Source organism: Tachypleus tridentatus, chromosome 13, assembly GCF_004210375.1.
Source record: "Tachypleus tridentatus isolate NWPU-2018 chromosome 13, ASM421037v1, whole genome shotgun sequence".
Taxonomy (NCBI): domain Eukaryota; kingdom Metazoa; phylum Arthropoda; class Merostomata; order Xiphosura; family Limulidae; genus Tachypleus; species Tachypleus tridentatus.
The window spans coordinates 24960092-24972253 of NC_134837.1; the positions used below are offsets into that span (position 1 = coordinate 24960092).

The 12162-nt window shown below is 33.6% G+C and overlaps 1 protein-coding gene across 2 annotated transcripts in view; it reads left to right on the plus strand.

Annotated features, from left to right (window-relative positions):
- Positions 1-394: 394 nt before the first annotated feature.
- Positions 395-12162, plus strand: part of LOC143236710 (sorting nexin-2-like) — a 73102-nt gene continuing 61334 nt past the window's right edge. For both annotated transcript variants that reach the window (XM_076475129.1, XM_076475130.1), the window contains exons 1-2: positions 395-498; positions 8309-8390. In XM_076475129.1, the coding sequence (XP_076331244.1) occupies positions 409-498; positions 8309-8390 (172 nt within the window). In that variant the 5' untranslated portion in view covers positions 395-408. The remainder of the gene's footprint in view (positions 499-8308; positions 8391-12162) is intronic.

Here is a 12162-nt window from a genome sequence, read left to right on the forward strand (position 1 = left end):
TGTTTAGCCCAGGCGTGTATAAAACGTAGGTCACAGAATGTGTACGAACTTCACAAGCTGAAATCCTGATTTGAATTGTCGGGGTTGCCAGAGTGTTACTAGTCCATTGTAAATCTTTGTGCTGAAAACAAAACAAAAAGAACAAACAGCAGAGATTGGAGTTACAAATTGTTCATTTGTTAAATTGCATAGATTCACCATTAATAATTAATTTGCAAGAAACCAAAAACAATTATAATTAATGCATTGTACTTGCAAATAAAAATATAATAACTACAATTGCAAAGATGTTTGAATCTAAATAACGTGAAATTAAATTTAATTCTAACATGCTATTTTAGACAGCTGTTTCATTGAAATATGAACAAATCAGAAGAGGGCGATATTTCTCATTCCAGCATCATAACAATGGCTGACAGTTTAGAACCACCTCTATTCAATGGGAATGCAAGTCAAAAAGATGATGAAAGCGAAGATTTTTTCTCACCAGCCTTAGAAGTAAGTGTTACGATAGATTCCATTACGATGTACATTAGAAAATAAGTAAAAAATTAGGCCAAACAAATACATTTCATTTACAGGAGATAAATCTAAATTTAACTCGTAAAGGTTAATCTTTAACTCGTAAGTTTCGTGGTCAATTAATCAGCATTTTTAAAAAATAATTTTCTTAAAGAAAAGGTAACTAATTTCTGTGATCACGCCAGAGAAAATATACAATAGCTAAACAGAAAAAAAGGAAAACCAATATTCTTGTAATATATGAAAAAGCATTATATTTAGATATATTACCATAAGTTGATCAAATAAAAAAAATTGAAATTTAATAACTTTGAATTTGGATTGGGTGGTATGGTAATTGAAATCTTGTTAAGAATTTAGTAACATTTAGCAGAAAGTTAAAACATAAAATAGTAGCCTTCTGTTCTGTAATACTTTGATAAGATTGAATATATATACATTCAGTGGGCTTAGGTTCATGAAGAATTTTTAAAAGATCATTCCTAGAATGAGAACAGCAGGAAATATTAAATTTTAATAATTCTGCTATCCAAAAACATCATAAAAATTGGTCTAAATTTACAGGTTATGTGTTTTTATAATAAAACAGATGAAATAAAAGCAAGGGTTTCTAAAGGAGAAATAATTAAAGAAAATATTGAAGAAATTCTTCTACTTATTAAATGTAGTCTTGGATTTGAGTAATGAGCATAGAATCTGTTAGTGTGAGTAGGAAACTGCATCTGTAACAACATAAATATTTGTAACCCAAATATCATTACTCCTGATCTTCATAGGCAGTGAATCATTGAACTTAAAGGAGCAATAATCACTTGCATCCAGATGTACTCCAATTTCCACAATCTCAACCATTTCTGTATTAGGTGTTACCAATAGATTTAAAATAGCAATGTTCCTAGTAGGTTCTTCAAACAATTGGTGAATAAAACCATTTAACAGTTTTCAAAACCCCTTTTTCCATTGTAGTGACTCTTAACATTTCCCAATATATGTGCTTGAAATTAAAATTACCCATACTTACGACATCATTAATATCTGAAATCTTAATAACCCTGTAAAGTTTCTCAGTTTCATTATTATCATCTCTGGTGGTTTGTAACAATTTTCTACTAAAAGCCTTTCCCTTTATATCTGCTAGCAGGATATGGAAGACATTCACCACAGATCATTTGGTCATTGAAGTTCTCATTAGTGAATTGGTTATTCAGTTTGTGTTTCCTTCTTTTTCTGCCATACTGGTTTACTTTCTCAAGGACCGCCTTACTTTCATCTATTGAGCACAAACCATCCATAATATTTTACGCAAAGAGGCCATAGAGCACATCACCTCCTTGTATGAGGGTTGCTATTCTCTTATTCTTGGCCATTTGTAGTACTAAAAAAAAAAGAAGGGGTCATTGGAAACTGGTAATTGACCTTTCTTCTCTTAATTGCTTTTTCCAGCATCTTTTGTTTAAAGTGGAGCTATTTTTTTTTCCTTCAGTGGCTCTTTTCACTCGAAATTTAGATGACAAAATTCAATGTTGCAGGTGTCTACCTTCATATGCTGATCACCAAGTCTTCAAGGTATTATATCCATTTTGTACATGACCACCAGGTCTCTCAGTTGTATGTTCTAGTATTCAGCCTTGCATCTGCTCCATACACTTTTTACCAGATTGTCAGAGCTTTTTCATGTCATCTTTATTCCATCAGCATTCACACTCACCATTACATGGATGACCAGCTTCTTCTTGCCCTTTCCCAACACTCAAACTCTTTTCTCAGAAAATAGAGAGTTGTGTTTCTTACAATAAGGAGAAGTCTGTTTTTACTCCTACATAGTATCTTGTCCATTTTATAATGTTTTTTGATTCCAGCTTAAGCCAGAACCAACTCTTTCCTCTGTGCCTTAAGGCCATGGAATTGGTAGGTCTTCAAATACGTTTGTCTTTTTGTTCGCCAGTATGCACAATTCTAGCTCTTTTGGGGATGTGGACAGCTTTGGAATTGCTCATTCTTTTAGGTTGGGCTTGCATAAGGGCTCTTCAGTGATTATGGGACCAGTAGAACATTAATACAGATGTGTTGGATTAACCAGCAAGTCTGTCAGATTCCAATTTGCTGGATCTCAGCTGGTAGTTGAACATGAACAACACAATTGTAAGTATCTCTTTCCCACCTTCACAACCAGAGATGAATCTGTTTACAGATGCTTTTCTTCAGGACTGGGGTGCATGTATGGTAAATATGAAATTTAAGGAGGCTTTGGACAGTAGAGGAAGCTTCTCTCTGCATCAGTTTCTCAGAACTATTAATAGTTCTTTGAGTTATGACTCAGGGTCTTGAATTGTTGCATATGTAGGTGGTAATGCTTCATTTGGACAATTCTATGGTAGTCTTTTTACATCTCAAAGCAAGGGGACACTCACTCCAGATTTCCCTCTTTTCAAACAGTAGATCTTCTATGGGTATGCAAACACCAGATTGTTCTTATTTGTCTTGTATTTGAAGTAATGAATCTAGTGACTGACCAGTTATCCAAACAGAGTTCTTTCTATGGAATTGGTGCTTCATCCTCAATTTTTCTGTTGGATCTTCTCTTGTCTAAGGAAACCTTAGATCAATAATTTAGTCACAAACTGGAAAGTGTAATTCTCACCCTTCTGGTCCCCAGTACTTCACATTCTGTGTTTGGGAGTAGATACTCCCAGCCAAGAGTGAAGGGGTTTTATCTATATATGCTCTTTCTAATTCATTTGCTCTCCAATTTTGTGGCACAGATTCACTCCATGTTCTGTTGAGGTCTTCTGATGGCATCATAATGGCCAAGTAAGTTGTGGCTTCCATTCCTACAGTATCTTCAAGATTGTCAACCACTTCCTTCATGGCCACATTTCTTACATCAGTTTCAGTCATACATTTTACATCCATCAGTTGGCATTCTTCATCTTCATGCCTTGGTTTTTATGTGGTCCAGAGTACAGCATCAGGGATTTATTAACACATTCCATTCAACACTCTTCTTTGAAGTTTATCAAAGGAAATAACTTGCTTATCATTAAGAGCCTTTTAGACATGGGTTTAGCCCTTCTCATCCCACTGTGCCACATCTTAATTTTTGACATAGTTGTTTGACAAAGGTCTGTCTCCATCTGTTGTCTTGTATGTGGTTGTCTTATGAACTTTTTTTCCTTTTCTTAAGAGAATAAAATTTTTTAACTTCCAAATTTTGTTATTACTTTTGAAATAATTTCCCGTTAATTGTCCTCATTACCCTTTTCAGGTTCTTAATTGGGATATCACAGTGGTTCTCTGTGCAGTGTGGCATCCAACTTTTGAATCATTGGGGAACATTTTCACAATATCATCTTTTACATAAATGATTTTTTTCTGTTATTGGCTAGAAGGTATTAACATTCAGATGTGTTTGCACTTTGTGTTCACAGGACACTGTACCATTCTAACTATGTTTTATTGTGTCTAGGAATGACCTTTCTACCTAAAAATTGAAGCAGCTAGGAGGAGATTTTCTTTTCTATTAATATTTCTCTATTTTCCATTTATACAACAGTATGGATTCAAATCTTCTTTTATGCTCTGTTTAGATTTTCTGATGTTATGCAGAATCTGGTGAAGTGTTATGGGGCCCATGTCACCTGATATTTATCCATTGGAATATTATTTTTTATCACATGACTTATCCCCTGTCATTCTCCACTCCTACAATAAAAGTCCAGAGGAGAATTTTTTGGATCTCTTTAAATTTGACAAGTATCAATGACCCAGTTGTCTTTATTGTATTGCCTGCAGGAGGAAATTGTACAAGCTGGTGTTATGAACATAACTAACATCTTTATATCACAATATTTACATGATATAGTAGTTTCCTTCTTGGATTGTTTTCAGCTACTCACTGTGAGTATTCTACACAGCCAGGCTCAATTTTGACAGAGTTGAGTAACTTCATTTCTTTTGTGCTATTCTATTTATTTTCAGGAACTTTCTCATTCTTTTCATTTGAATCCCACTCTGTGGCAAGTGTTGACTGGTCAGGTGTACTTTTACAAATCTCCACCAACTATAAGTAGATTAATAATTAAATTTGAGGTAGCAATGAGCTCTGTTGAGAGATGTTCCATAAAGCTACCTTGGTGCTTTCCAGATAGAGGGCATTTGTTCTATATCAAATACAATACTGGACCCCCTCTCATGGACTGTCATGAATAAAAGCATAAAGAGATTTTGCCCATCCCTACTAATACCTAAATTGAACAAATTAGGGTTGTTGTGCTTTTCAAAATAGGGAACATGGTTCACCTGTTGCACTATCTGTAGAGCTGGAGTAATGGACAGAGGTGTGTTCCACCCAAATAATGTTTGTATTCTTTATTTCACTCAAGGAGAAGAGGTTGAAGTTGTATACCCTCCTACCCTTAACCCTAGATGATTTTCCTAAATGTTGGGTGGGGAGCCAGTCCAACCTACATGGTAGCCTCCCTGTAATTCCTGTTCAGAAATGATACTTTGCCAACTGGCTGTGTAAACATGGCCCTTTTTTTTTTGTTCATTCTATTACTGTCCAAGATTATGGAAGAAGGTTTCCAACACCTAATAATTCTGCATACAGAACATCACATCTGCAAGCCATTGGTTGAACTTTGCTTGTTCCACATCTTTCTCATTATTGTTGCCTTGCCTTCCAGGTTCCAGAGTTAGGGGTTTCATTTCATAACCCCAAACAGGAAAATCTCTGTTTCTTCAAGATGAGGGAAGCACAAATTGATTACATAGTTCTAAGCTAAGTTTCTTGCATTATGCACTTCTTCAGGTTGGGAGGGAGACCTGTCCAGTTGAATGTTGCTTGCATTCCTTTTGTAATTCCTATAGCTTGCACATGGCATTCGGTAATGTTGGGGTTGGCTGCCTGGGCCAATAATTCCAAGTTTACTTTGTTACATTTTGTACTTAGACATTATTTTCATTTATTTTCTTAATTCTGTTGACTCAACATGCAACATTCTGCAACGTTCAGTTTGGGTTCTCTTCATATTGTATTCCTATTATAACATTATATCTTGTTGTGGTCCCAATGCCCTAGTCACATTGAATCTAGCTTTGTGTTTACAGCCCTATAATTCCAATGACAAGATGTGGAGCCTTGTGTCTATGGTTGGCATCTGGACAAATTTTCTGATAATGAAGAATTTTTGTTCTGTAGCTGGTTGCCCTTTACCTCTCACTATTAAGTCTTTTTTTTTGGTAAATAGTGTATCTGTTCTAGAAGTAATGTTGACTTTCACTGGTGTGCGTTATTCCATCTCATTTTTACAACAACAGTTTTTCTACACAGATGTTTTCTATATACTACTTGCCCTCACTGTCCTCTTTACCTGGTTGATATGGGATTCTAGCTAAAGAGAAAGTATGTTTTGGAAGTTTACATTTTCCTACACTAAAAATATATTTTCATCAATACTTATATTATCTCGTACTATCCTGCCCTTCCTTCTCAGGATAGCTGGTGTTCAGGTATGATAATCTGGACAATTTCAAAAATGTGAACAAGAAAGAATAACAGGGAGCTTATATACAGATCAGGTATAGAGAGCACACTGATGTAGGTGGAAAGACTCACAATATTAAAATCAGTAGGGACAATATAGTGGGGTATAAATACTGGAGCAAGTGATATAGAATTCATACCAAAGCTTAGATGGGCAAAGAAGAGACCTTTTTGTCAGGATAAAGGTAAGTGTGAGGTAAAGGAGGTAAATATTATTCTGTATAGGAAAATATAAACATCAGGTGTATGTGTGATGTTTGTTCTACATGTCAACATCTACTTCTGCCTCTGTCATTCCTTTCAGTGACTGCTTGGGTCCACTTCGTTTTGCTCTGACTTCTGTTCTCTTGTTGTGTCCATCTGTCTCAGCTCTAAGAGGTACAACAATTATTTAGTCATGCCCTGAGTTGCTTTACTTTATGTTTACTGACAGAGACCTGTCCATTTAACCCAGTGCAAGATCCACAGAGGTCAACAGACACCCTTTTGCTAAAGAAAAATGATGTGGTCATAAACTGAGTGGTTCTTTAACCAGTTCTCCTCCACCTAAGTAAACATGACCACCTTGATACAGTGGAACTATAAAGGTTTTTCAGTGATGTCGAGAAAACCAACTTGTAGAGAAATATATTTGTAAAAACGGCTTGTTTGGGTTGAGAAAATTTTTACGTAGAGGAGTGAACAACGTTTCGACCTTCTTAAGTCATCATCAGGTTCAAACCATCTTTCTATTCCTGCTTATACAGATGGTTTGAAATCAGGTGATTCTGTGGGCTCTGCCATGGTTTGTTGTGGCTCAATAGTTGTTCACAGAATTTCTTCTACAGTTTCTGCATTCACTGCTAAGTTGTATACCATTTCTCTTGCCCTGGATCATGTTGAAGCTATGCAGCACACCAATTGTGCTATTTGCACCGATTCTCTGAACTCTTCACTAGCCCTGAATTACTTTGCATTGATACTCCCTTGTTCTCATTGATATTAAACGATAACTCGCCAATTTTTCTCTATTTTTCTATTTGCAAGAACAAACTCAGTGACACAATACCTCAGTCTATTTGTTCTGGTGCTGTAACAGCCATGCCTGTTCCATATATAGACTGTCTTCTTCTGAAGGCTTGGCTTCATGCCAGTGGAAGTCAACCTGTTATGAGCAACATGATAATAAGCTTTTCCAGTTCAAGCCTTCTTTTGGTTTTTATTTGTCTTGATTTCATCAGGATTATAAGGAGGAAGTTGTCCTGGTTGGGCTATGCATTGGTTGCAGTTTTTTAACTCTTTGTTTTCATTTAGTTGGGTATGATCCACCAAAGTGTAGCCTCTATGTCTCTCAAGTCACAATAATTCACATTTTACTGTCATGCTGTTACTACAATGGAACATAGCAGCACCATTTTCAACGTGTCTTTCTGACAGGTTTACTCTTTATGATGAACTGTGCCATTAGCAATGATAACACTGTCCAACTTAATTGTGTTTATAATTTTTTTATGGAGCATTGGCATTTTTAACTATTTAAGTTTCTAAACTACTTTTGGAGCTTTTTGGTTTTTAAGTTATTTTTATATTCTATGATATTTTACTTTATTTTCACAGTATATTTGATGCAGATAGCCTCATTGCTATGTACCATAAAACAACAACCAATCATGACACACCAAAAAGCCTTAAAGAACTGAAACAGTGGATTCAGGATGCTATCTTATGCATTTTTACTGCTGTATTGGAAATTTTTTTCAGAATGTGAATGTAGAATTAGATTAATTATAGCAAATAATCAAAGACATGTAGAGTCCATTAACTATTAAACCTAAAAGTTGCATGCCTACCACTTGTTGTTATCTCAAATAACAATAAAGTTATTCAACTTTATGTTTGAACACCCCTTATACTGAACACTTTTACCAAAACTCTTTCTGAAACTAATATTAATTAAACAATGTAACATGAAAAAATAAAAATAGTAATTTGCTTTATGTACTATCATCAATTACCTATCCCTTGAAATGTCCTCAGACTTCCTTATGAAAGACAGTGAGCTTCACACAAGTATAAACTTTTCAGGATTTTTCTTTTGGGTGGCTGGGGGGTGTCATCCTTCATTATGTATGATGTTTCATCCCATCTTAAAATGTCTGTTCAGAAACTACTGTTTTCACAAGATATCTATAGTGTTTTATTGTTGTTGTTATATTTACTTAATTATTCATGTATTGTATTTTTTTTACCTTTTATTTATAGTCCCAGTCTTTTGAAAATACAACTCTCTTGAATAATTATGAGCAACCAAGAAGTGATGATAATCTTGAAAAGTTAATGACAGGTAAGATGATACCACCTTAATAATAGGCTTAATAAATATAATATCTATTATTTATAAAATAAATTGAGAGAGTTTTTTTTCAACATTTTCAAAATATTAGTTGAAACATTGTGTTTCTTGAAGCTCTATAAATTTGTCTTTAATATAGTTATGTGTGTAACTGTTTTATTTAAAAAATGTTTTACAAATACTTGTTTAACACTTTTAAATTTTTTTGAGGTAGAATAACGCAGTAGCTGCCCATGCTTGTATCATTCATGGACAGGGATAGTACATATGATTGGCTTGAGAAGGCTTAGCCTTTCCAGGGGGTGAATAGAAAGAGTTCATCTTTGAAACGCCTAATAATCAAGCCTAAGATGAAAAAACGTGAATAGTCTTAAAAATAATAATGGGAAATCATAATGACAATATTTTTATTACTAGGATACCAGGTAGCTAGAATCATCAAAAACTATAATAATTTGTAATTAATTCTGGATGATTATCTTTGTGAATCATAACATTTATTGATTAGCTGTAAAAACTTGATTTAACCCTCTCACAATGGTCAAGAGTCAAAGGCCATTCTTGATGACAAGAAACTCGCTTGAAATAAAAATGTATCTCAGAATGGCTAGTATTGGTATTAACGCTTTTATTGATAAGCAGAGAATAACATTTCGACCTTCCTAGGTCATCTTCAGGTTAACAATGAGAGAGTTTGCAACTGACCATTGCCGGACACGTCTTAGGGATAAGAGTATAAACAAGTATGGGATTGTTGGGAGCGTTGCAGTTAGATGTTAGTATAGGTATAAAGGTGCTCTTTTATATTGGTTTAATTATGGTTTTAGTTGTATGAGTAGGGCTTCTTTGATTTTGTGTTTGTATATATTTGTTTCCCTACTTAGTATCTGGGAATTTTCTGTGGTTATGTTGTGTTTATTTGATTTGCAGTATTCAAAAATGTGTGAAGGTGATTTTTTGTATTCTTTGAATCTAGTTTCCATTTTTCTGCTTGTTTCTCCAATATAGAAATTGTGGCAGTCGTTGCTTTTTATTTTATAAATTATGTTGGTGGTGTGTTTGTCAGTGTAGTTTTTACATAGTATGGACTTTAGTTTTGTACCTGGTTTTTGAATAAATTTGGTGTTTACTGGAATGTTATGTTTTGATATAAGTTTTTTCTAAATGTTGGTTATTTTTTCACTGATGTCGGGAACATATGATATGCAGAAGTATAAGGTTTTGTAGTTGTGGCTGTGTTTATTTGGTTTCTTAATATGTTGAGGTTTTGTTTTGCTTCATGTGCAAAGTCCCAGGGAATGTATAATCCAGTATGAATGATTTTTATGTGGATATCTGTTTTGAATTGTGTGTCTGTTCTGGTGATCTTGAGGTTAAGAAATGCTATTTGGTTAGTTTTTACCTGTTCAGAGGTGAACTTAATTTTGGGGTGTATTGAGTTAACATGATTGAAAAAATTAAGTGTATGTTCTGTAGATGTGAATCCAGCAATTGTATCATCAACATACCTGTATCAGTATAGTGGTGGGTGTAAGGCTGAATTGCTCACTTGAGATTGAATCTGTGTCATAAAAATGTTGGCTAGAACTCATGAACATACTTAGGCCATTTATTTGTAGGTAGTTTTGGTTATTGAATATAAAGTTAGTTTTGGAGGTAGTGAATTCTGTAAGGGTTGGTAATTGGTTGCTGGGATGTGTATCAATGGGTTGGGGTCTTGGATATAAAGTTCTAAAGCTATTTTGCAGACTTCAGTTGTTGGGACTTCTGTGAAGAGGGAGATTACATCAAAATTGGCCATTAAGGCTTTATGATTCAGTTAATTAAGAATAGATTTAAAGTTACAAGAGTCTTTGAAAAAGGAGCCAGTAGATGTTACATATTCAGAAAATTCCCACACTATATATTTATCGAGGCTGTAGTTAAATGATTCATAGGTCAATGGGTCATAGTGGACAATCAAGTTTGTGTGGTTTGGGGGTGCTGTATAGTTGTGGTGTGCGTGAGTCAGTCTGTTGTAAGTAAAGATGAAGGTTTATTGAGATTGTGTTGGTTTTTTTCATTTGTAGTAGTATTTTGTTTAATTGGTTTTCATGTGTTTTTGTTGGATTTTTGTTTATTAGTTTAAATTTGTTTGTATCTGGTAAGATGTTCATTTTTTTAATGTATTCACTTGTGTTCATTGTAACTATAGCATTGCCTTTATCTGCTTTTAGAATTTTGATGTTGTATTGTTTTAAGTTATTTATAGAATTAATATATTTTTGTGTGAGGTTTTCTGGTTTTCTTTTCTGTGAAACTGTGTTGATAGTTTTGTATGAAAATTCTTTGAAAAGGTTGTTTAAGATACTGCTTTGAGATGTTTTAGGGAAATAGATGTTTCAAGTTCTACCTGGGAAGATGGGTTGTTGGTTTTACAACTTTGACAACAATTCCATCAACAATCTACTACTTTATAAATTAATGGCAATAAGTTTGAAATCAAATTGTAGATTATAATTCAAACTTTAATGTTAAACATGAGATAAATTCTTAATTTAAAAGTGAATATTAAAAGAACACATTTAACTATAGAGTTTAGTAAGTCATGTGATATGTTGAATGCAGCACTGTTTAAAATTATGTTTGTGATGTTAAAATACTAAGGCTATAATTGTGTACAAATTAGGAACTCAAATTACAAATATCAACAAGATAGAATGTAGAATACAAACCTCATATATTTTTATTTTGTTGATATATGGGTTATATCATGGGTTATGGGTTATATGCTGAATGAAACATGGCAGCTTTATTCACTTCTTTCCATTTTCAGAAATTGTCCCTTATACACAGTTACTTCAATATATCTTGTGAATAACCAATCAACAACTTAGAATGTCCCCAGAGTGGTTTTTCCCATCATTTTAATTTTTGAAAAAGCTTCTACATTCTTTCAATCCAAGATTTCAATGATATAGGTTGTGTCTATAGTCCACTCAAAGTTTCATATTTTGTGAAGTCTAAATAAACCTAATAGTGGAATCCTGTGGTATCAGTGTAGTTATTTATGATGTTTTGGCTATTCAACTGTATATATAAAAACCTAAAAATACTTTGTTTGATATCCTCTGCATGTGAAATTTTAAAAGACTTAGCAGCCTATGTCCAGCAACAACTGAGTACAGAGGTTGTAGTGAGAAGAGAATTGTTTGCTTTACTTCTTGATTTATTGTTCTTTATTTTAAGAAAAAATAAGTTTTAAAAATTTATTTCTAAATAAGAATAATCTATACATATAATGTATAATAATTGAAATGTGACTGTATATTACCAAATAATAGTCCACTAAAACACAGCCAAGATAGGGAAGACTAATGGTCAGTTTTATATTACTAGGTAGATGACCTGACTGCACATGCACTGCATCAATGCAGGTTAAGTAGTGTTAATTAGGAATGACTGGAAGGCAGATATAATAATAAGAAATAATAAATATACACGTTTATATGTAGCATTATAAAACTTAAGCTACTTACACCAATCATATGTACTTTTGTGTTATATGTAGTAATTTTGTATGATGGTTATGTGGTTGGTTAAGTGACAGACCCCTCACAGAGTATAGAAGATAACATAAAATATAAAGTCTTACAAAAACAAATATTTAAAATGTATTTAGGAGGTTTAAAAGATTGCACAAATAATATTTGAGATTTTTGGAATGAAGAATACTTTTTAGTCATAACAGAAATCACTTTGCATTCATATTATTAATGAAAGA